This window comes from Peromyscus leucopus, chromosome 1 (assembly GCF_004664715.2).
Source record: "Peromyscus leucopus breed LL Stock chromosome 1, UCI_PerLeu_2.1, whole genome shotgun sequence".
NCBI classification, from domain to species: Eukaryota; Metazoa; Chordata; class Mammalia; order Rodentia; family Cricetidae; genus Peromyscus; species Peromyscus leucopus.
Window position 1 is genome coordinate 4,133,065 of NC_051063.1, and position 24,115 is coordinate 4,157,179.

The following is a 24,115-nucleotide window of genomic DNA, read 5'->3' on the forward strand; positions in this document are numbered from 1 at the left end:
AAGCCAAGCAGGCTTCACAGCCCAAAGCTGAGCAGAGATACTGTTATCCGCTGGCCTGGCCGGCTGGGCGGGGTGCGGCGCTGGTGAGGAGGGGCCCAGAAGGACCCAAAGGCTGACCAGAGACAAGAGTGTAAGCAGAAGAGGAAGGAGTTAGGGGGTGCTCCTGTGGCACTAGGGTAGACCCTCCATGAAGGTTACTGTCTCTCATAGGGAAGAATAGTTCCCATTTTATAGACGAGGGGCTGAGTCCCAGAGAGGCTAAATGACTCGTCCAAGGTCCCACCGCCAAGGAAGAAATCTTTTCCATTTTGAAAGGGACAAAACGCAATGGAAGTTGTAGTTGTAAGGATCCGATGTGTGGCTCAGTATTTTCATGTACAAGGCTCTGGCTTCAATGCCCAGCATTGCCATGACCACCCTGCGCAGAAGAAAGGGAGAGCGAGCGAGCGTGGGAAACAACTTTTGGAAGGAAAAGGCAATGACAGCTGACTGGTTATACCTTAGAGGCTGGCAGTGCATTTTACGGAAACTGAGGCACAAAGCGGCTGAAGCTACATTGAATTGCCCTTCGGTGATTCAATTGTCCCTTGAAGGGCTTAAGGGACTACGAATACCTGTCCAAAGGCAAACAGCAGCCGGTGCTAATGGAGCCAGGTTGGATGTTTCAGCCAGGGAGGGCAGGGGACAGGCGCTCTCTGAGAGCTTTGAAGCCCTGGACATCAGCACGGGGGGAGTAGCTTCCCTCCTGCTCCCAGGTAGATCTTGTCCAGCTCAGAGCCCATAACCCAGGAAAGAGGCCCGTGTCTTCCGCTGCCCGTTGAGTCTCAGGAGTTAATAATTAAGGGTTTAAGAAGATAGAAGCCTGTCTGGGAGGCCCCGCCCGGCCACTGGGCTGCTGCTCCTGAGAGATAGCAAAGGTTAGTTAGTGTGAGGCTCTGCCTGGCGTGGAGGCAGGCTCGCCGCCTGCCTTCCTGGTGGTGCCCAAAGGGGCCTCAGCCTGGCCCCTAAACATGGAAGCCTCTGAGGAGCCCAAGCAGTGCCCTGCCCGAGGATCATGCCCAGTGTTCTTGGCCCTGAGCTCAGGCGTTGTCCGCTATGCCCCATCAGGCTTGAGTCCTGTACCTGAGAGGAACTTGAGAGAGGAGCCCTGGGATGCAAACAGGTGAGCTCTGGTCTTGGGACACTGAGGGGAGGTGGGGGGATGGGTCTTGACACTCTGCAGGGACACAGGGATCAGAAGTGGCTTTTGAACAATGGGCTGTTTTGAACCAGAAAGAATCTCAGGAGCTTCCTATAGGATGGACACTCAGAGAGGAGCCCTGATTGTCTGATCCAGCTGAGGGTTAGACTAAGGTAGAAACTGAAGCTCAGGAGGGTAAGACACTCATCGTAGGTCATAGCTAGAAACAGAACTGCAGAATCTGGGACTGATTCGTCCAGGCTGTCTCCCGAGTCTCCTGTGCCTTCAGCCTCAGCCTAGGGTCTGTGGCTAAGCGTAACGAGGTGGGGAGGAGAGAGTGGACAGGAGGCGGTGTGGAAGGAGGGAAGATGAGGCTTTCTGTGGTTAGTGATTATGGACACGTCTTTAATTTTTCCCTCCCCACTGGCTGGGCCAGGTATCTAGTAGGTGTTCAGTAACCCTCTGAGGGCTGGCTGTACCCAGCTGCAGCTCCCAGCAAGACCAGAGGCTCTGGGTTGTCTCTTGGAAAAACTGCCATAGAGAGATTCCACCTCCCCACCCCTGGCGGGGAGACACCAGTTCCTTAACTTCTCTGAGTCCATCCCTTTCCCTGGGATGGGTTTCCACAGGAGGGTTCCCTGTGCTACCCAGAGGAAACTGTATGGCTTAGAGTTCACAGAGTCTAGATGTACAGATGACAAGATATTTTTGGTTAGTAATTGCATGTCAATGCCCTTGGGTGGTGACCACACATTTGTCCTTTGAGGCCTTCCTCAAGGGCTCCCAGGATGAGGCCTCTCCCTCGGCAGGCACCGTAGACCTTTGCTGACACCTCCTCCCCTTTATCTCCCACTAATCCCACTGCCATAATTTATCTTTGCCCTGACTTTTAAAGACTTGGAAGGCAGGGACCCTGTCCTGGACTCTTTTGTGTCATCTTTTCCTCCTTCCCTTGGATAATGACCAGAACAAGGAGCAGGAAAACAGCATTTACTCAAGGCTTAGCTGGTGAAGGGTTCAAGTCAACAAAAATATGTTGACATCTGCTTTGGGCCAGCCCCTAAACTGGGCTGGCTGGGTGGAGGAACATAGTCCCAAGAAGGGGTTGGTCCTTACCCAGGAGAAGTCATAGCCTGATAGACACTCTATAGAGAGTGAAGGAAGGACACAAGAGACCTGGGCTGAGAGAGTCTGTCAGGGTAAAAAGGATGCTTTGGAGGGCTGTCCAGATTCTTCATGCCCTAAAATGCCAGCCACGGGAAAAGACATGGATCCCAGCCTGGTTAAGTCCTTGTTCTTTTTCTTTCTTTCTTTCTTTTTTTTTTTTTTTTTTTTTTTTTTTTTTTTTTTTTTTTTTTTTTTTTTTTTTTGGTTTTTTGAGACAGGGTTTCTCTGTGTAGCTTTGCTCCTTTCCTGGAACTCACTCTGTAGCCCAGGCTGGCCTTGAACTCAGAGACCCTCCTGCCTCTGCCTCCCGAGTGCTGGGATTAAAGGCATGCACCACCACCGCCCAGCTAGTCCTTGTTCTTATAAGCTGGGAAAGGAACACTTTTCTATTTTTAAAAAATATTTGTTTGTATATGTCCATGTGTGGGTTTGTGCTCATTCATGCAGGTGCCCTCAGAGGCCAGAAGAGGACTTAGGATCCCCTAGAGCTGGAGTCAGAGGAGGTTGTCAATTTCCTGATGTGGGTGCTGGGAACCAAACTTGGGTCCTCTGCAAGAAAAATGCACGCCTTACTGGCTGAGCCATCTCTCCAGCCTAACTCATTTTCGTTTTGAAAGGAGACACTATTAGTTGGTGAATGGGTCCTAGGCAAGTTGAGGCCCTGGCAGAGGCCCTTGAAAGCAGGTCTCCCATCTATTGTCCACCATACTGGATTCCGTAAGTCAAGCATGGTGTACGTACCTGTGGTCACAGCCACTGAGAAAGTTGAGGGAGGATCATTTCAGCCCAGAAACTGGAAATCAGCCTAGGCAATAAATGACTCACACCCACTGAGAAGAGGGGATTAAGGGAGAGGGAGGGAGGGGTTCCAGCCTGGAGGGTTTCTTGCTTTTGCAAGGGTCTTCAGACAGCTCAGAAGGGGCAGCAGACTGCCTCTTTGTGTGGATGGATGAGTGAGATGTGTTTCTCAAAAGCCCAGAGGGGCTTTGCAGACCCTGCCTGTGGGAGCTCCACAGAAGCACTCCAGGAGGGTTTGGCTATGGAGTCTACTCACTGGATGCTAATCTGAGGCTGAACTTCATTCAGGTCAGTGGTCAGGGCCAGGATAAAAGCAGGGCAGAGGAACTGAGGAACAGGTGACCAGTGGCGAGGGATTCAAGCTTTATAGAGACTTTTTTATTTTTTTATTTTTTTTTTTTTTTTTTTTTTTTTTTGGTTTTTCGAGACAGGGTTTCTCTGTGTAGCTTTGCGCCTTTCCTGGAACTCACTTGGTAGCCCAGGCTGGCCTCGAACTCACAGAGATCCGCCTGCCTCTGCCTCCCGAGTGCTGGGATTAAAGGCGTGCGCCACCACCGTTTTTTAAATACCTGGGACTGACAGGTGCTTGTGAGGTTGGTGGAGTAGTCTCCAGAGCTTAAGATGGCTAGAAAGGCTGGGATGAGCAGAATTCAGAGATACGTGGGGAGGGCTCAGGAAAGCAGAATTGGTAAATTGGGCCCAAGTAGTGCCCTCTGGGGTTAACTGCTCAACGAATGGGACTAGTTGGGGACTACCCCATCCCCTTCCCAGGAGTCCAATGTCACACAGGGACTGATGCAGAGCTCGGCGCTCCAGAGACTGGTAACAGGGCTAGTAGTCTGAGTGAGTGTGTAGGAGGTGTCTGGCCGCTTTGAGTGACAATCTGCGCGAGAATCAGAGCTGAGACCCCCGGGAGCCATTGTAGGACCACCTCAGGCAAGGGTGGTCCAAAAGTGCGAGGCAGAGAGTGCTGGGAAAGGCCGAGGCCAGCTCTGGCTGCGAGATGACCGGACCAGTCCTGCCCTGGCTCCGCGGGATCACGGTACCCACACAGCTAGAGGGACCGGGCTGGGCCGCAGAGGGGCGGGGCCGGGCACGTGGCCTGGGGCCGCCTCTCGAGCACGTGACCCGCCCAGGGCAGAGGAAGGGCCAGGGTGGGGCGGAGCCGCGAACCTTGGCGGCCAGCGGGACAGACCGGCGGTGGAGCGATTGACAGGCAGCAGGGCAGCTCTGGGGCCCGGGCAGAGTTGGCTGTGCGCGTGGACGCGGCTGCGGCAACGCGGAGAGCAAGGGGCGCCGGGATGTGGAGCGGGTAGGTCCCCGCACGCCGGTGGCTCTGCGCTTGATCTGGGCCGCGCTGGCCTCCTGGGTGGGAGAACAGGGGGTCCCCGCTGTTGTTTGCACCCCACTTGGGAGATGATCTGTACTCCCAGTCCTGCCTGCAGCGGAAGGTGGCATTGTACCGTGAGGACACTCTGCTGCCTAAGAGCTGAAAGGACCTTGGCGGACCGATCTGAGTTGCCCCAGAGAGGGAAGGTGACAGCGCCAACTCCTCCTAGCTCCAGTGGAGCTCATGAGAGAAGAGGGGGGGTGGGGGCGAGGGCAGGGGACGGAGGATGAGTGGTAGTATGTATACTCCAAAGTAAATCTGGGGCACGCATTTAAAGGAGGGAACACCCACGAACTCTGGGGAAGCAGTGCAATTGAGAAAGCTAGCAGTGTCTCTCCAAGGTCCCTGGCCAGTTGATTGGAACCTTGTGATTCAAGATGTGGGATGAGTCTGTGCTGACTCGCAGTCTGGAGAGCTGAACAGCACAGACCCTGAGACTTGGGTGAGCCCTTTCTACATCCCTGGTCCCCACTCACGTCTGTTAGGACCATTGGTTCTTAAGGCTGATTCCTGTTCTTGGTCAATCTAATAGGAGATCCTGCCCTGTGTTCATAAAGGTTGATGTCCTTTCTTGAATTTAGGCAAATACCTTCTCCCTGGGTTGGAAAGACTAGGTCCTGGAGGGTGTTCCTACTAAGGATTGTCCCAGGATAGAAAGAAGGAAGGAGAAAAGCCCTCGGGGAGGGGAACAGGTGAGATCTATTTACTTTCATAGACCCCAGCTGAGCTTGACCTGAGGCGCTAGAGGCGAAATGAGGCTTCCACTCCAGCCAGGGCACCAAACCTGAGCTCCCGTGCGGTGTGGACAGGCTTAGATCTTTTAGAGGAGCAGAAAGCCAGCCTGTGTTTGTTAGAATTTCACTCCAGGGAAGGAGGCTTGGAAAGTGTGTGGGGTGGGTTCCTGGTGCCTGCAGAGTTGATGCAATCCTGCTTGGGGATGCATGTGTTTGATTCTGTCTGGGGCTGTGTGTTTGAGAAGCAGCCTGATCTGCAGGAAGTTGTGAGCCTTTATGCTGGGTGGACTGAGGCAATGGCTGTATGACCCTAAGGGTGCAAGTGCCTTCTCTGGGCTGGGGCCAGATTGAGCTGTGTGTGTGTGTGTGTGTGTGTGTGTGTGTGTGTGTGTGTGTGTGTGTGTGTGTACATGGGGGTCAGAGGAGATGCCAGGTGTCCTGTCTCTCTCCACTGTATATCCCGTGAGACAGGGTCTCTCACTGAACCTGCAACTTGTTTTTCTGCTAAGCTGGTGGCTGGTATACCCTAGTGATTCTCACAGTGCCGTGTGCCCTCACAGTGCTCAGCTTGCAGGTACATATGGCCAACTGGGATCTGAACCCAGGTCCTCATGCTTAAGCACCAAGCACTCTTACCCACTGAGCCATCTCCCAGCCCTTAGACATAGGGACCAGAGTCTGACCTTCTTAGCCTGCCCTAGGGTCTTGGGAGCCTTGAAGCAGTCCACTCCCTGAAGCAGTTAAGAGGAACCATGCTCAGGCTCATACATTGCTAGATCATGCTATGTGACCCCCTAGAAGCTCATGTCAGCTCCAAGAGGCATATCCTAGGAGCTGTGGATCCTAGTCCAGGAAGAGTTGGGGACTGGCAAATCCAGGCTTTCTGGGGCTTAGCTTCCTGCTGTAAGATGAACTGAGCATCACTCTTGGGTGTTTGTTAATGGCAGGGTCCTAATGGGGCGGAACACACGTGACTGGGCCCTGTTAGGAGCCAGGAGTAGAGATCCTTCTTAGGATTCTAGAGCATAAGCCTTGAAGTAAATGGCAGCTCCAGTCTGATTTTTGGAGTGGGGGAAGTGGGTACAGGGTCTTATGTAGCATAGATTGGCCTCAAACTCCCTGTGTAGTCAAGGATGACCACTTCTCTCCATTTCCCAAGTACCAGGACTCAGGCATGAGCCACAATGGCTGGTTTAGGTGGTGCTGGGGTGGGAATCTAGAGCTCTGTATGTGCTGGGCAAGTACTCTCCCAACCGAGCTGCAGCCCCAGGCACAGTCTCCTTTGGTTTTGTATGTGGACGCAGGTTCTTGCCACATAGACGAGGCTGACCCAGAACTCTTTTCAAATAATTTATTAGTGTGGGGGGGGTGTAAGACAGGGGAGGGGGCACATGGGTCGCTGCATACATGTTGAGGTCAGAGGACAACTTTATGAGGTTGGTACTCTCCCTCCACTTTTACATGGGTTCTAGGGATTGAACCGAGGTCCCCAAGCTTACACAGCAAGCACCCTTCCTCACTTAGCCATCTCACTGGCCCTGTCCTAGAACTCTTGATCCTCTTGCCTTAGCCTTCTTGGTGCTGCATTGCTATGCCTAGCTGTCTAACCTCACTTTAAGGGGCTGATCTTCCACCACACACACACACACACACACACACACACACACACACACACACACACTCCACACTGGGCTTCTCCTCCATTTCCTGTAGTTACATAGGTATATGGTCTTGGCGGGCCACGCCCACTCTAGATAATAGAGTGAGGATGATACTTTGAGATTTCTGTACCCAACACAGTCCGGGACACTTTACATTTGGTCATCAGAGTCCAGAGTCTGGGTTCTGGACTGGTTCTGTGGCACCGAGCAGCTATATAACATTGGTGTGACCCTCTGGTCTCAGATTCCCCACTCGCTGGATGGGACTAATTATAACTATCTCTAGGGAGGCCCAAACTCCAATGGACTGCTGAGAAAAAAGGTTGAGCTCACCCAGCCTCCCAGGTGTTGAGGGCCGTGCCTTTGCCCCAGGCCAGTGACTAGGGAGTTCCACAGTTGTAGGTATCTAGGTTCTGCAATCTTGAGCAAGTCACTTAACTGTTCTGGGCCTTCCCTGCTCTAAGGACTCCTGCCCTGAGACCTAAGTCACAGGGGACTGAGGGCCCCAGGATCAGGCATATAGGCTTCCCTTTGGAAGGACTTGTGCAGCCTCCATGAACCCTCCCTCCACCCTGGCCTTTCAACAGATGGAAGTATTTTGCCTGCCATTCCTTGCCTAGCACATTCGTGTCCAGGATCGGAGCAGACTCTCAGTAGAGCCCTGCCGTCCTCAGCACTGGATGTATGCTTAGTAAACCTTGGAGAATGAGTAGGGGAAGGTACATCGTGAAAAGGGGAGGGAGAAGGGATGCCATGTAGCCCCTGGAAGTTTCCTGGCAGCTATGGAAGGATCAGGATGTGGAAGCTGGCAGGGTAGGCACTTACTAGGCACATGCTATATGTCAGAGATCTTAGGGGTGTGTGTGTGTGTGTGTGTGTGTGTGTGTGTGTGTGTGTGTGTATGCATGTGTTTATGTGTATGTGTGTGAAATCTTGGACTAAATGTACAGGAAGTCCTCCAGAAGCCTATATAAGCAGAACATGTGACCCTCACTTATCCAGGCCTGGCCTGGCTCTTGGTGGAGAGACAAAGGGTTGAGCCCCCCCTTGGGCTGGCCTGGCTTGGCCTGGGGGCAGTAGCAGGAAGAATCTGGCCTGACCACCTACTTAGTCTCTTCATCTCTTCTTCCCACTAGGGCCTACTGCTGTGCTTGAAGCCCTTTCCCATCTGCGCCCTCCCCCATCAGTGGCTAGCATCCCTCCCACCCCTTGCCCTAATCCCCTCCAGCAGTGGCTAAGGCCCACCCTGTCTCTTGCCTGTCCCTTGTGGCTGCTTGCCTGGGCTCACTGGATTCTCCAGATCCCTACCATCAGAGAGACAAGATGTGTCTCTGATTCACAGGGTTCTTTGCCCTCTGCTGCCCCTCACTCAGCCCAGGCTCAGATGCTGGCTGTTCCTGCTGGCACCTCCCAACAGCTGCCACTGTCCTGCCTTTTCCCTCTAGCCACCCACAGCACCCTGTAGTTCCCAAAAGCCTGGGCCACCCCCTTTCGCTTCCCTGAAGACCCCCTCCCACTTCCTCATTCCCATCCCACTATTCTCACTGAGCTTTCCCTTGGTTTTCAGTGAGCGGAGTTAATCAGTTACTGCGCTGCATATTTTACCTGCCCTCCTACCCAGGTCCTGCACCACCCCTGCCCGTGCCCATGGCCCCCTACAATGCTTTGTCTGTGTGTCCCCTCCCAGCTCATTCCTGCCTGGCAGGCAAGGCGCCGGCCCTGGGCATCACACTTCACCACTCCGCCCTTGCTTGGGCACCAATCTCTAACTTCCTCAAACCCCATCTGCATCCTGCCTCACTTCTCCGAAAACTCCATTCATTCCTGCTTGTGAGGGGCAAGTCACATGCTGTTTGTGCTGTGCCTGCAGTCTGGGTTCAGTTCCCATCCTACCAACTCCTTGCTATGTATTCCAAGCCAGGTCATTAACCTCGTCTCAATGCTTGGTTACCTTGTCATTAAGATTAGACGACTGTGGAGTCCCTCTCACTACAATACTGTCACGACAGTGGTGGGCTGACCTGAACCTGAACCAGGAACCTGGGAACCCTGTGAACTTGTTGGTTTGGGCCTGAAGACTTAGACTGTTTGCTGGACTTGTAGGCTGCTTATAGAGAGCCGCAAACCCTTTCCTGGCACCTGGTTGCTACGTGAATGTGAATGTCATATGTCTGTCATTCTTAGTCTCCTGAAGGAGTCTGAATCCCACCACAGTACCATGGCACTGCCCCACTGAGAGTCAGTTCTAGGCAAGATTTCTGTAGCGTAGGATCTGTGCTCCCAGTCTCCTCCTTCTCTAGTTCCAGAGCTGCGCTCAGGGCCCCCTCTGCTGTTTATTTAGTGAACCATTGTGGCCTGGAAGAGAGAAGGGATTCTTTTTTTCTTTTTTCTTTTCTCTCGTTTGTTTGTTTGTTTTGAGACAGGGCTTCTCTGTGTAGCCTGTCCTGGAACTCGCTCTGTAGCCCAGGCTGGCCTCAAATTCACAGAGATCCGCCTGACTCCGTCTCCCGAGTGCTGGGATTAAAGGCGTGTGCCACTGCCGCCCGGCTGAGAAAGGATTCTTAATCGTAGAAAGAGCTGTAGAGGGCCATGCCCACTTGCTGAAGAGCCCAGAAAAGGCTAGTTTGTTCAGGCTAGAAGGGTTAGAAGCTCAAAAGGGTTCAAGAGATCCTATTTAGCTCTGGCCAGGAGCTCCTGACCCAAGAAGGGTTTTGAGTGTCGGAGTGACTAACAGGCTGCCGAGTTGAGTTCTCCTTCAGTTATGCTTTGAGGAGAGGGACAAAAAAACCCTGGTGCCTGCATAGGACAGGCCTGGTGGACTGAGGGTTGTCGCCACTGCATTCTGTTTCCTGGGGAAGTGACCTAGGAGAGCACTTCCTGTATGTGGGGGCCCTAGGCTCCTAAGCCAGATTCAGGATGGGGGATGCTGGCCACCCCATCTGCCTCTGACCTTGACTCTTTTTGTTTGTTTGTTTGTTTTTTGAGGGATGGTTTCTCTGTATAACAGCCCTAGCTGTCCTGGAACTCACTTTGTAGATCAGGCTGGCCTCAAACTCACAGAGATCTGCCTGCCTCTGGCTCCCTAGTATGCGCCATCACACCTGACTCTGACCTTGACTCTTAGTATCTGCCATCCCTAGAAGATTCATTCCCATCCCATAGTACGCCTCACAGAAGACTGTCTTCCCACAGAGCCTGGACTGAGGAGGTACAGGGATGTGGATCCCTGACCCACTGGAGACCTGAGGGGTTGACATACAGATTGAAGTGTGTGGGCAGAGAGCCTTGCTCAGTGGGGCCTGTGGAACCTTTCTTTCTTCCTCTGAACTTTATGGATCACCAGAACTGGCCTTGAAGCTGGGAAGTGAAAAGGAGGCGGGTCTGCAGGCTGGAGTGTCCAACACACACACACACACACACACACACACACACACACACACACACAAATACAAACACACAAACACACACACTGCATCCTTCCCCTCCTGCTGTTCCCTTGCTTCCTACTTCCAACCTTGGAGCATTGAACTTTTCTACTAGGAGGAAAGATGTCACAGAGACCCTGCCTCAGGCCTTCTAGATTGTCCTCTGGCTGTGAAATAGGGTCCCATCACCCCGGAAGTGGGCTGAAGTCAGAGACAGCTGGCAGAATGGTGGGATCTCCTCCGTCTAACCCTAGACTCTACCTGTGCATGGTTCAAGCCACACTGCTGGATGAAGCTGGGTATGACTAGCCAGAATGACTGTGACTACCATTTTCCATTGGAGAAGGTAGGGTTTGGCCCAGGTCTCCAGAAGACACCTTTCTACTCCCATGGGATACAGTGCCTGTAGGTTCAGCTGCAGGACCCAGAGTCAGGCCAAGCATTTCAGGCATCTCTGCCCAGTAAAGGTTGATCCCTGTTCACCTGTAACAAGTGACTTCCTATTTGATCTGATAACACCCCTCTGCCTGATGCTTTTTCCACCCATCTATGGGGAAAGCAGATTCCAGGAACTTCAGACATTCCCAGGGCAAAGCCTGTCTGTGAACAGCCATAGTCCTGTTCACTCCCTCCGTTGGCCATCATTCTAGTCAGGATGCTTTCTGGGCCAGAGCAAGAGTCTAATAAACTAATTTGAGCTGAGACTGGGTAAAGCTTCCCTGCTATAATTCATAAAGAGCCTACTGTGTCTCCCTGGGCCCAGAAGCCCTTGATCATGAAGCAGATATGATGACTACAATACTCACTCCATACTAGGCCACTTGGCCAGAAGCTGAGGACAGTGGCTGATGACCTGACTGCCTGTCTCCACATTACCCCTCACCAGCTGGGGGCTCCCACAGAAGTCCCCCTCCTCTCTCTGAGCTTGCATCCCATCTATAGGAATGAGAAAAGGCTACAATTACTATGTAAAGAGTATTTAAAATAATGTATGGGATTGGAGAGAGAGCTCAGTGGTTAAGAGCATTTACTGCTCTACTAGAAGACCCAAGTTCCCAGAACCCACATCAAGCATCTCACAGTTGCTTGTTACTATTGCTCCAGAGGAGCTGATGTGTTCTTCTGGCCCCTGTGATTACCAGCACACATGACATACATGGGCAGAGGCATACACGTGTACATGAATACAAATAAATCATAGACACACACACACACACACACACACACACTCACTGGGGCTGGGGAATTGGCTTAGTTGATAAAATGCTTGCTAGGCCAGAGTGAGGACCTGAGTTTGAGCCAGGCATGGTGGCATACTCTTGTAACCATAGTCCTGGGGAAAACAGAGGCAGGAGAATCTCTGAGGCCCCCGTCAGCCTAAGCAATCAGCAAAACCCAGATCCCAGTAAGAGACCTTGCTTAAACTCCAGAGGGGCAATACCCAAGGTTGACCTCTGGCCTCCACATCCGTGTACACACATGCATGTACCATCACAAACACACAGACACTAACACACAGACAAAACTCTCAGTTCCTGGGCAGAATTCTCATCCCAAATACAGCTACTGCAGCACTGTTAGGGGGCTCAGGCCTCCAGGATCCTGTGTCAACAAGACCCTCCCCCCAAACAATGGTATTGGGAAAATCTGTCTGCCACACACACTGGTAGAATGGTGAGTCTCCGTCCTTGCCTTATACTCACCGAGGCCAAGTCCCTGCCAAGCAGGGCCCAATTCCAGGAGCCTCAAGGCCACATGTTGGGCCCATTCCAGGGCAGAGAAAAGGCTGGGCTGGGCAGTGGATTCACTGCTATTGTCTCGGAGATCTCACTTTCCTTATGTTACTCAGATGGAAACTGAGGTTCAGAGGTTCTTTGGTGAACTTCTCAGGGCCTTGAGGACAGGAGATAGGGATAGTCCCCCGAATTTCCTTTCAATTATTCTAAGTCCTAGTCTCATTGGCCTTGTGTTCTTCCAGTGCAGGCTTGGCTGAGCCCCTCCCCCTCACTTCCCACTGTTATCATCAGTCAGCCCAGCCCCCCCCCCCAAACCCGCCAAGCCACTGCCGCCCTGAGGCTGCTGGCTCAGGAGCCCCAGATTTTGCTGAGCAAGCGAATCAGAGGTGCTGTCTCGGCACAACCGCCACTGGCCAGACCTTCCTCTCTTCCCTCTTCAGGGTCTGCTTTCTAGGGGTTCTGTAGCTTGGAGGTGGGGGCTGGTTAAGGGCAGAACCCCAGTGCCCCTAGGGCTTCAGCATCAGCCAGTTCTGATGTGGTTCTGAGACTTCCAGAAGAGGGGGTGTCTGTCTGAAATCACACAGAAGAAGGCCAGGGAGAGCTGGATTTTTCTCCTCACAAAATCCAGGGGGTGGCAGGAAGTGGGTCTGTTATGCCTGGGCTATTTGTAGAATCCTGCCTGCCTGCTGAGGCCTGGTGCTTCCTCTCTGGTCTGCCTTTGTGAATTTCTACCATATTGACATTTCCATTAGCGATGCCATGTTATTGATGAAGTTCGATTCTCGCTGACTGTGTGGATGAAGGCTCCCACTTCACGGCCTCTTCTGTGTCCAGGTTTTTGCTCATCCCCTTTCAACTCTTGGGAATGGCAATCACTGGGACAGTCCCTACCTATGGTGTGAGAGCAGAGACTCATTCTAAGCATTGATACATTAATATTCATCTGTCTGCTCAACACATGTGAATTGAGTTTGGACTGGCCACCTGCTACATACCAAGCACTGCCCTGTGCCCTAGGTTGGGGACAGTGGATGACAAAGGTGTGTGAGCCCTGCCTTGGCCCCTAAGAAAGTTCGTGCTTGGTCATTCTGCCCTTGTGACATTCCAGTTACAGCTTGCAGTGGCTCTATTTTACAGATGGACAGACTGAGGCTCAAGTGGCAGGTATATGGCCTAGGGTTGGTCCTGGGCCAACTCGGCAGGTCTTGAGTCCCCAGCCTGTGTGCCCTGATGTCTTTGTTTGCCTTGCAGCCCACCCCAGCCAGACGAGGGCCTCCCTACCGGCCCCTCAGCGGTCTCAGTCCCCTGGAAAAACCTTGGCCCCAGCAAAGGTCATAGGGAGTCCCCAGGGGGCTTGGTGGAAGCCTCTGCTTCCCGGAAGGAGGCCCAAGCTGAAGAACACTCGGCAGCCGCCCCACTGGACGTATCGCGCCTGCGCAGCTCCTCCATGGAGATCCGGGAGAAGGGTTCAGAGTTCCTGAAGGAGGAGCTATACAAGGCCCAGAAGGTGGGTGCTCCAGGGTGGGGTCCAGGGCTGAGGAAGAGCAGTCAGACTGAGCAAGCCCAGATAGCTGTGGAAGGGAGAAGGGTCATCATCACTTGCCTAGGCTACATGCCAGGCCCATGCTGCAGTCCTGGGAACCGAAGAGGCTGGTTTAACCCCGGGGCTTCAAGCGTGCTAAGCATGCGTCCCACCACTGAAGTCTCGGAAGTCCTAAATGTTTTCATACCTCTTGACTCCTCCGGAAATCTGCTTCCAGCCCTGCTGGGCGGCTGGGCTAGGGGTTTCACCTTGTGCATGGGCTAAAGTACCAGAGATTGGCAGCTACCGGTGAGGTGAGCTGGTGGGCTAGAGCTTCACACCAGGCTGGGGAGATGGAGCCCGGCTGGGGAGATGGAGCCCGGCTGGGGCAGGCTGACAGCCTCCTGCCTGCTGCACCCAGGAGCTGAAGCTGAAGGACGAGGAGTGTGAACGGCTTTGCAAGGTGCGTGCGCAGCTGGAGCAGGAGCTGGAGGAACTCACAGCCAGCCTGTTCCAGGTACACTGGGCAGCCTGGGAATGGGTGGCCTGGGTGGCCGGTGTCGTGTGACCACTCATGCAGGGGTGCCTCCTCTTCTAGGAAGCTCACAAGATGGTTCGGGAAGCCAACATGAAGCAGGCTGCGTCAGAAAAGCAGTTGAAGGAGGCCTGGGGCAAGGTGAGACCCATCCCTGTGTGCCTAGGCCAGCTCCAGGCTCCCATCACAGCCATTGGTGGGGCATACTGCCCTCAACGAACAGGCTCCTCACAGACCTACTAGGCCTCAGGAACAAGAGAACCCAGGTCTGGGACAGGCAGGGTGGGTCTGAAATGAAGTAGCCCAGGGCCCCCAGACTCCATCAGTGCTCCTGTTGCACCATAGAGACTTTTTTTGGGGGATCCTCTGTAGTCCAGGAGGGCCCAGTGGTTATTACAGTTTCTCCTCCTGACTTCAAAGCAGAAATGTGGGCCTTGGCTGTAGAACACAGGCAAGCAGCTTCCTTTCTCATAGTGTTTGCCAATCAGTAAATGTGAAGCTTGGCCTGTCCTTGGTTTCTGGAGATACTCAGAATACTGAATACTCAGTAGGAGATCCAAGAAGTTCCCAGAGAACTCCTCCAGCAGAGTCTCAGGATGTGTCCTGAGGCAGGCCGAGTCTCTTCTCAGCCTTGGTTTCCCTGTCTATAGAACAGATGTCTTAGAGGTTGTTCCACGGGGGAGGGGAGGGGCTAGTTACTGCTGGGGCTGCTTGGCTGACAGGCTGTGGTAGCCATGGTGACGTTAACCCCACATTGGGGTTGATGGTCATCTTGTCTGGGCCAGATTGACATGCTACAGGCAGAGGTGACAGCCTTGAAGACACTGGTCATCACGTCCACACCAGCCTCTCCCAACCGTGAGCTGCACCCACAGCTGCTGAGCCCCACCAAGGCCGGACCCCGAAAGGGCCACTCACGCCATAAGAGTACCAGCAGTTCCCTCTGCCCAGTTGTGTGTCCCACTGCAGGGCATATCCCCACCCCAGACAAAGAAGGCAAGGAGGTGAGGCACAGGCCGTGGTGGGCTCACAACCGGGAGGGGTGATCCTGCCTAACCCGCCAAGTGAGCATCCTGGAGGGCCAGCCTGACCCCTCCTGTGGGACCTGCCACCTGTCTCTCCCCGCTCTGGGCTTCAGGGTCCCTTGAACTGTGAAGGCTGGGCAGGCTCCTCTGATTGCAAGCAGGAGGTGGTAATCTCTGAATTTGAGCTCTCTGAGAACCTAAAGGTCCTCTCTCAGGAAACCTCTTCAGAGATGCACTTCCTATGCGAAGAGTGGCAAGACCAGTGCCCCTGGACATCTAGAGAGGGGCTACCTGGTGGTGTGTGGCTACAGGCTTGAGGTCTAAGACCACCTCGCACGTGTTTATGTATTCTAGGGTCCTCAGTGCCTCTGGCTGTGGTGCTGAGGCAAGTATGACCTTAGAGAAGCATCTCTGTCCCGACTCAGTGGGGAAAAGCGGGAGGGAGGCTTGGTCCAGGCTGGACTGACATGACCACAGGTCCTTGGGTAGCTGTAAGCTCTTCCCATGCCACATGCCCCCCACCCCCCTCTGGGAGAGGAACTGAGGACAGGAAAGAGCCAGTTCAGGCTGTATCCGGTGAATACTGGGGAGACGTGGGGTGAGATCCAGCTTCCTGGGGCTCTCGCTCAAGCCCATCCTAACTCAGAACGCTCTTCATCTGTCCCCTGAGCTTCCAGGGAGGTGCAAGCAAAGCCCTCTCAGTCTCCTTCTGAGCACTGAGCTTCCCATTGGACACTGACATCTCCTCCTTCCTCCTGTCTGTCTCTGTATGTCTGTCTGTCCATCTGTCCACCCATCCCCTGGCCCAGCCTGGGCTGCCCCCTCTACTCTCCCTGCTCCTGTGCGTGATCCCCAGCAAGGCCATCCACCTCACCTACGAGCCGACCTGGCAGCCCCCATCTGGGGAGCCGCCCATGGCCCCCAACTCCGCTACCTCTCTCTCCTTTTCCCGACAGGTAATGGCTCCTTAAGGGGCCACCCCTTCCTCTCCCATCTGGGCTTCACTTACTGTGCATGCAGCCCAGGGCAGGCCAGCATTGCCTCCTCAGCTGGGCAGCAGGGAAACCTGGGAATGTTCTCTCCTGTGTGCATGTACCTATATGTGCATTCTAGACCTACAGGGACCTGTGGGTGCCTTTGGGGACCCACAGGTTCTTACAGGCTTGCTCTTGATGTTTCTTCCAAAAGGAGTCAGTAGCAGAATTCAGGCCAAGGCCCTGGATCCAAGTCTGTAATTTTGCAGTGCCAAGAAACTTAATGTACACCCAGACACAAACTGTGTTGTTCTAAATTCTTTGGTGCAAAGGGCAGACAGGACCTCTTCTTCCCTGGACTCTGCTCTCCTGCATGGCTGCTGAGGACAGGCCTGATGGGCCACTGAGCCCTCCTGCATCTCCTGTTCTCCTCTCCATCAGCTTTGCCTTCTCTGGGGTGCTCACCCTCATCCCTGACTGCACCCACTTGGCTCCCCTCCCCTGCAGGTGGATACGACCCTCTTTTCAGAGTTCCAGGCTTGGAGGGCATCACCTACCCTGGATAAGGACTGCCCCTTCCTGGAAAGAGTGTACCGGGAGGATGTGGGCCCCTGCCTCGACTTCACAGTGCAGGAGGTGAGGCGGGCTGGGGAGCCAAGGGTGGCCAGCTGGGGACCCATCCTATGAGTTCCCAGTCACCCAGCATCTTACTGCTGTACCCTGATCTGCTACAGCTCTCAGCTCTGGTGCGGGCTGCTGTGGAGGACAATACGCTCACCATCGAGCCTGTGGCTTCACAGACTCTGCCTGCTGTGAAGGTGCCCCCACTGTTGAATGTCACAACACCAAGTAAGCTTAGTGCTCTAGGCCCCTTCCTGCCCATGCGGGAAGGTCCAAAAGCTTTGGGCAGCACCCTAGGGGACTGGGATAGGAGCCTGAGTCTTGGGCCTCCTAGATGAGCTATAGAGCCCATCTAGGGTAGGTAGGAACAGTAACATTCAGGGTGACAGTCTCCTGGTTTTTTTTTTTTTTTTTTTTTTTTTTTTGTTTTTTTAACCTAGTCTAGGGACTCCCAAGACGTGGGCCTGGGGTATAGCTTATCAAGTCGTTGACTAGCATGTACAAAGCCATGGAATCCATCCCCAGCACCTTGTAAAACCAAGCAGAGCGGCATATATCTATGATCCCAGCACTTGCGGGGTAGGGGCAGGAAGATCAGAAATTGAAGATCATTCTTGGCTACATAGCAACTTCAAGACAAGCCTGGGCTACACAAAACCCTGCTTTAAAACAGTGAAAACACGGGAAGAGGGAAGACAGGGGAATCCGTGGCTAATATGTAAAATTAAATTAAATTATAAAATTTAAAAAAAAAGGGAAAACACTAAACCACAAGAGAGGAACAGTCATCACTATCCCCACTTAGGTCCAGAAAGTATCTTTGACAAAAATTCCTGCTGCCAGTCTCTTCTGGCTGGCATCATCCATTCCCCCTCTCCCGCCTCTTCTGTCTCACAGAGATACAGGGCTCTGATAGGCATATAAGTGATTGCTAGCGGCTGGCTCGATCTCCTGCCAGTAAATTACTCATAGCCCTGGCAGCTTACCTGCGTGCTGCTCAGTCAGCACTGGGCAAGAGTAGCCACAGAAGTGAGCAGTCGAGGTGGACTGAGGGTCGGGCAGGTTTGCCCCCTTGGTAGTCTAGAGGTGGCTGGTGGGGCTGGTCCCACAAAGGAAGCCTGGCCACACAGAGAGACCATCCGAGCCAGCTTTACAGGCAGAGGAAACAGAATGAATGAAGGCCAGGGAAGCTGGAGTGTAAACACCTCAGAGTCAGGACAGCCATGGATCAGGGAGCTGGGGCTGAGTCCCATGGATCAGGGTTGTTTGAGGCCAGAGTTTAAAGAGTCCTTACCAGTTAGGACACCAACCCACTCGGCTGGTGTTTTAGGGTCACCAGCATGTGTTACCTTAAAAGAAAGTCCTCTGGTGAACTTTCAGTGAAGGTTCAGCCTCACAGTGAAGGAAGAGGCAATGAACACTATGAACTGTCCTTCACCTCAGAGTCTGTATTTCCTGAGCAATAGGGAAGTCACGGGGAAAGGTGATGAGTTAGACGTGGCCTCCGGAGATGCTCCTGGCTGTAACATAGAGAAGAAGGAAGGGTAGAGAAAGTAGAGAGAGGTTGGAAGGAGCTGAGGGGATCCAAGCGAAAGGGACAATGTAGGCTGAGAACATGGCAACTGAGTGCAGGTGGGGGGGAGGGAGCCTTGTAGGTGATGCTCCAGACTTCTTCACGGAGGCAGGGACCAGTGGAGGAGCAAGATTTGGGGGTGGGAGGCTGGACAATGGGCTCTCAGGACCCTGGAAACCTAATATGTGGGTAGCTGAAGGTATTAAGTGGATTTCCCAGGCCTGGCTGAGGAGAGAGATGACATGGGAAGGGTTCTTAGTGAGGCCTGGTGGGCAGGAGATGACATAGGGAAAAACCCTGGTGGGGGATGTGGAGGCAGTCAGACCAGAATTCAGTTAGGGAGAGAGGTGATTGGGCACAAGGTCCCCAGTAATGTGGCGGGGGGGCAGTTTAAGAGGCTGCAGAGGGTGAGGCTTTGGTATACTTGGTCTGACATGAGATTGACCAAGTTCCTCTGCCTGTGTGGGAAAAGGAACTGGGGTGGGGTGTGGGCATGGATCCAGCTGCATTTAAGGTCTTTCCTGAGGACTCTTGCCCCATCCCACATATTTGTTTGGCCCTGAGCTCCTCTGGAAGCTGGGAGGGGAGGGAAGAGAAGGCCAGGCCCTACTTCCTACCTGCTTCCTGTGCTAACTGTCCATGCACCCTCTAGCAAGCACACGTCCCTGCCTCTGTAGCCTCATTCAGCGCCTTACACTTGCTCTGTTCTCCCCAGCACATGTGCCCTGAGTGGACTGGCCCGTACCTGCCACCACCGAATCCGCCTTGGGGACTCTGAGAGTCATTATTACATCTCTCCATCATCCCGGGCCAGGGTGAGTCATCCTTCACAAATGTCACTTGGCTTCTTTGGGACCACAGAGGCTAGAATTCTGGACCTCTGGCTGGGATGCACTGCCTGAATAACTCTCAGAGGTACAGAGGTTGGTCCCGACCATAGCCAAATGCCTCATTTTCCTATTGCTATGTGACAAATAACCATAAATATAGGGACTTAAGATAATATGCTAGTTTTTCTAGCCAGTTTCTCACAACCCAACTTAGGATAACCTTGAACTATGATCCTCCTGCCTCCACTTCCCAAGTGCTAGAATTATAGGCATGCTCTACCATGCCTGGATTTTTACCGTCTTAGAGATTGAACCCAGGGCTTTGTGCATGGTAGACAAGCACGCTGCCAATTGGCTATATCCGCATCCAAAAGGTTATTACCCTTTTTTTGTTTATTTGTTTTGTTTTTAACAGGGTCTTTTCTTTTTCTTTTTTTTTTCAAGACAGGGTTTCTCTGTAGCTTTGGAGCCTGTCCTGGAACTTGCTCAGTAGACCAGGCTGGCCTCGAATTCACAGAGATCCTCTTGTGTCTGCCTCCTGAGTGCTGGAATCAAAGGCATGCACCACTACCACCCGGCAGAGACAGGATCTTTCTATGTAGTCCTTGCTGTTCTAAAACTTGCTATATAAACCAGGCTGACCTTGAATTTAGAGAGATCCGCCTGCCACTTCCTCCTGAGTGCTGGGATTAAAGGCTTGAGCCATCATGTCCGGCAGTTAAACACTCTTAGTCTCACCTTCCTCCTGGGCCAGGCGCCTGGACACTGATGCACCAGGCAGCCTCAGCTCAGGGACCTATCAACCTGCAGTCAGAGCTCAGCTCATGCAGGTTCCTTTCTGAGTTCAGGGCCCTTTCCAAGCTCCTGCAGCTGTTAGTAGGTTCAGTTCTATGTGTCCCTTAAGCTCCTTGTAGGCTAGGGACACCCTCAGCTTCTACCATATGGCCTTTAAAAACAGGGCTGGGGCGTGCTCCAGGGCCACACAGCCTAGACATGGAGTCTTTGGACTGAATTGTCTGCAGCTCCTATTTTGTATCTGCAGGGTACCCAGAACCTTGTTCTGTGACCTCAAGTCCCCTGTATCCCTTCTTAGCTAAACCCACAGGTCAACAGAAGGGCTATCCTTGTGTCTTGCAAAACTATACGCAGCACTTTCTTTTATTGTGACCTTGGTGTCCAGTTCCGCTGGGCAAAGCTGTGTAGCGGAAGAGAACGGAGCTGAGGTCTAATGGTTTGTATGTGATCCTTGCTCAAACAGACTGAGGGATGAGGTGTTGACAAAGAGCACAGCCCCGGGGAGAAACTATACCATTCTGCCACTCCCACTCCATGCTCAGGAGCCGCCTGTGGTTGCCCACTGCCAGCTTGTTACCTGGCCTCGGAGTTGCGCTGTCCCCCTTCCCAGCACCAGGCTCAGCCACACCTGGCTGATGCTCCTGTGCTTTCTCACACCACCCTGCCTTTGGCAGCCTCCTCCCAGCTCCAGCTCCCTGCACCCTCTCTGGCCTCCTGGCAAGTTCTGTGTTTGGAGGCCTATCAAGAGCACCTCCCCTCCCCAGTCTCTTATACCTGCCAGCCTCTGGGTGCCTCGTATGTAGGGCTTCCCTGTCCCAGAATCCTGGGAAGGGGCTCTGGTGGGCCCTGCTGCCCACTACCTCCCATCTTGGCTGGTTTTCTAGATGCAGAGCCTGCATGGACATTTCTGGACCTCCTCAACGGAGAGAGGGAAGCAGGATGAGGCAGGGAAAGGAGGCAAACCAAGACAGGGCTTAGCTTTGGCTAGATCCAGAGGGAGTCTGGAGCACAGAGCTCCCTTCCTCCAGCCTAGCCAAAGAGCTAGCCTTGTGTTCCCCCACAAAAGTGGGCTCCATGTCGCCTAAACCCTCAGAAGCTGTGAGATCAGGCCAGGCATGGGGGTGGCCTCTGGGCAGGATAACAACACAGCCCCCTTCTCTCTGTGAGAGTCTTTGGGACTGTGCTTCTGCCAGTAAAGGGTCACCAGAACTCGGCAGGGAACAGGCCTCAAGCCATACTAGGGTCCTCTAGCTTAGGGACAAGGTAGCCTGGGAAAGCGACTCTAATTGCCTTTCGTGGAATTATACATAGCACCTGGTCTATGTCTGGTGGGCCCAGACCTCCTTGCTCAGAATGAGCAGGTCCACAAGGGACTAAGCTTGGATGTTGGTGCAGGCTGCCTGATTTCATGTCCGCCTGACAGCTTCCTAACCGCAGGCTTTACCAGTCTTTATCACTGGTAAAATGGGCGTGGTGAGTGTCTGTGTCTCGCTGGCTGCATTACTTACAGGCATTGCAACAGTTACTCTTAGGAGCTGTGGGTGTCTTGCTATTGTTAATTCAACCTTGGAAGCCGAGCTCTAGCAGAGTCAGCGAGCACTCCCTGGCTCTGCCAGGTACCTGTGACTTACCGTTCTGGGATAGGGTCTACATTGGCTTTTGGAGGGGACCCTAGAGTCTGGGGAAATCTGGTGGGTCACACCCTCTCCATTCTGCCCACAGATCACGGCAGTATGCAACTTCTTCACCTACATTCGCTACATCCAGCAAGGCTTGGTTCGGCAGGATGGTGAGTGCCCTCTAGTGTTCTTTTCCGGCATGGTTTCCAAGGGAGGGAGACAGGGCAGAATGGAGTTGGTTAAGTGCCTTTGAAGACTGCCTGTCCAGCAGCAGAGGCAGGAGTCTAGGGTCCCTTCAGTAGAAGGCCAGCAAAAGGGAGCATTGTACATTAATAAAGTGTCCCTAATCCTCCTTGATGATGGGTTCTGCTTCACTGGGACAGCAAACCTGGTGCCTTCCACACATCTGGGCCATGCTGCTTTTCTTCTGCCTAGAAATCCTTAGGGCCAGCAGAATTATCATTCCTGTTACTGGCTTGGACATTCAAGGGTCTTTATGATGGGTCTCTCCTGTGACTCTTCCCTACTTCTTCATGGCCACCAGAACATGGGTTCCCTGCCTTCTGGATCCTTCTCCAGACACAGGGCCTGATGCCCTGGGCCCAGCTCACTGCTCTGGGTCAAGGTGGGAAAACATTTGCAACTGGAGAAGTGTAGTTCTAAGCCCAGGATGAAAACAACTGTGTGGCAGAGTGTCTGAACTCCCTTGCCCAAAGCCAGGGAGGCCAGGGCAGTTGTCTCAAGTGACCATGAATTGTCCTCTCTGTCTGCAGCTGAGCCGATGTTCTGGGAGATCATGAGGCTTCGGAAGGGGATGTCACTAGCCAAGCTTGGCTTCTTCCCCCAGGAGGCCTAGGGCGTGACCCCAGGCCTGAAGTAGGCTCTGAGCTAGAGCAAACGGCTGCCTTGGGACAGACAGTCAAGAAATCCTGGAGCCAGCATGAGCCAGAAGCTGAAAGAACAGATAAACAGCCAGGCTGTAGAGACAGAACTAAGCCAGTCCCATCCATTCCTCCTGGGACAGACGGAAGGACAGCCTGCCCTGGACTTCATGAGATGATCCTCTTGCCCACTGGGCTCTGTAGCCACCAAGAGAATTTCAAGAAAGCACCAAAGACCGAGGAGCTCGGAGCCATATTGGAGAGAGGCTCAGCTCTAGGGAGGGGACCCTTGAATAGCCAGTACCCCCTCCAAAAGTCCCTGCTGGTTACCAATGCTCTGTTGCTGCCTTGTCTTCAGAAAGGGACTGGCTGGATCTCCAGAGTATGCTCCGCCACGGCCTCTAAGCTCTGGGTCACCAGCACCCCCTTGTGGCCATCTCTCACCCTGTTCCCAAGTGGCCTCATTAGACTTCCCCAGTGGTAGGGCAAGTGTCTCCAATCTGAGCACAGTGGAGGGATAACTGCCCCAAAGTGCTCTGAAAATGAGTAAGACCCTGTCTCCATTCTTCTGAACAGAGGTCTCTCTGACCCTCCATCTCTACTTCAACCCCATCTTCAGGAGGCCCTGGCCCTAAAATTGCCAGGGGCCTGGACTCTTTCTTCTCAAAGTGTGCCACAGGGGAGCCTCAGGATGTAGTTGTGGGCTGCCATCCAGACCACAGGGGCCCTGTATGTGGTACTGGATGGAGTGGCTACATAGGACCTGGACCCTGCCTTACCCATCCATCATAGCCCACTGGGAACTAGGCTTGGGGTATCCAACCTGGACGTATCCCTCACCACGCCCCTATTTCCTTCAAGTGGAATGTAACACAATCTCTGTTTAATAAAGGAAGGCTTTGTTGGTAGGGGCTAGGCAGCAGTGGCCTTCACTCCTGCGCCCTGGGGCTCTGGCCAGGGCTTGGGCATCTGAAGGAATGAAATCAAATCCTTTCCTGACTGCCCTCGTGCTTGGGATTAACCCCAAATCCTGAAGCCACCCCCACTGCTCACACCGCTTACTTGCTGCTGGGAAGACTGTTGGAGTTGTCCTTAGTATTTCATGGGGCTATGGGGTAGTGGAATGGTTTTTTTTTTGCCACTCTGTGTGTTCAGTTCTGACCTGTGATTCCCCTATCCCTCAGCGATGACCCCCAGTCTATTAAAAGCCTGGAGTCAAAAGCACTGGGGCTTCCTGGGACTTGGCAGGACAGTGCAAGATTGATCGGTGCTACCTGCCATAGGACAGTGGGGGCTACAGAAATGCTGGACTGCCTCACCCCAGTCTTAGGTGGGTTCTGAGCAAGGCATGGCAGACACGAGTGGAAAGAGGTGGGGGTAGCCAGGGTCCTCAGAGACCTCAAAGTAGGACTGAGGAGATGTCCTGTGGTTCCTGCCTCTGCCCCACCTGTAGGGCTCTGTGCTTTCTTGGAAGGAGGATGCAGCAGATTCTGGGTTGGGTCAGAGGTTGTCAGCAACCTACAGGAACTTCTCGATTGGCCTGAGGCCCAGGTGCCACTCAGATGGTAGATCAGCGGGGTGGGGTTGGAGGGCTGGCCAGAGCTCTGTCAAGGTCCTTTGCCTTCACACGTTCTCTGGTCAGTAGCCTG

General features: G+C 53.4%; 1 protein-coding gene across 1 annotated transcript; it reads left to right on the forward strand.

Annotated features, from left to right (window-relative positions):
* Positions 1–898: 898 nt before the first annotated feature.
* Positions 899–23,374, forward strand: Rab3il1 (RAB3A interacting protein like 1). Its single transcript, XM_028884286.2, is given in 11 exon segments — positions 899–1,162; positions 13,343–13,598; positions 14,035–14,130; positions 14,212–14,289; positions 14,934–15,152; positions 16,655–16,783; positions 16,882–16,968; positions 16,971–16,996; positions 19,057–19,156; positions 21,689–21,755; positions 22,359–23,374. Coding segments are annotated over 11 exon segments (1,293 nt in total). The 5' UTR covers positions 899–1,010; the 3' UTR covers positions 22,442–23,374.
* Positions 23,375–24,115: the final 741 nt, after the last annotated feature.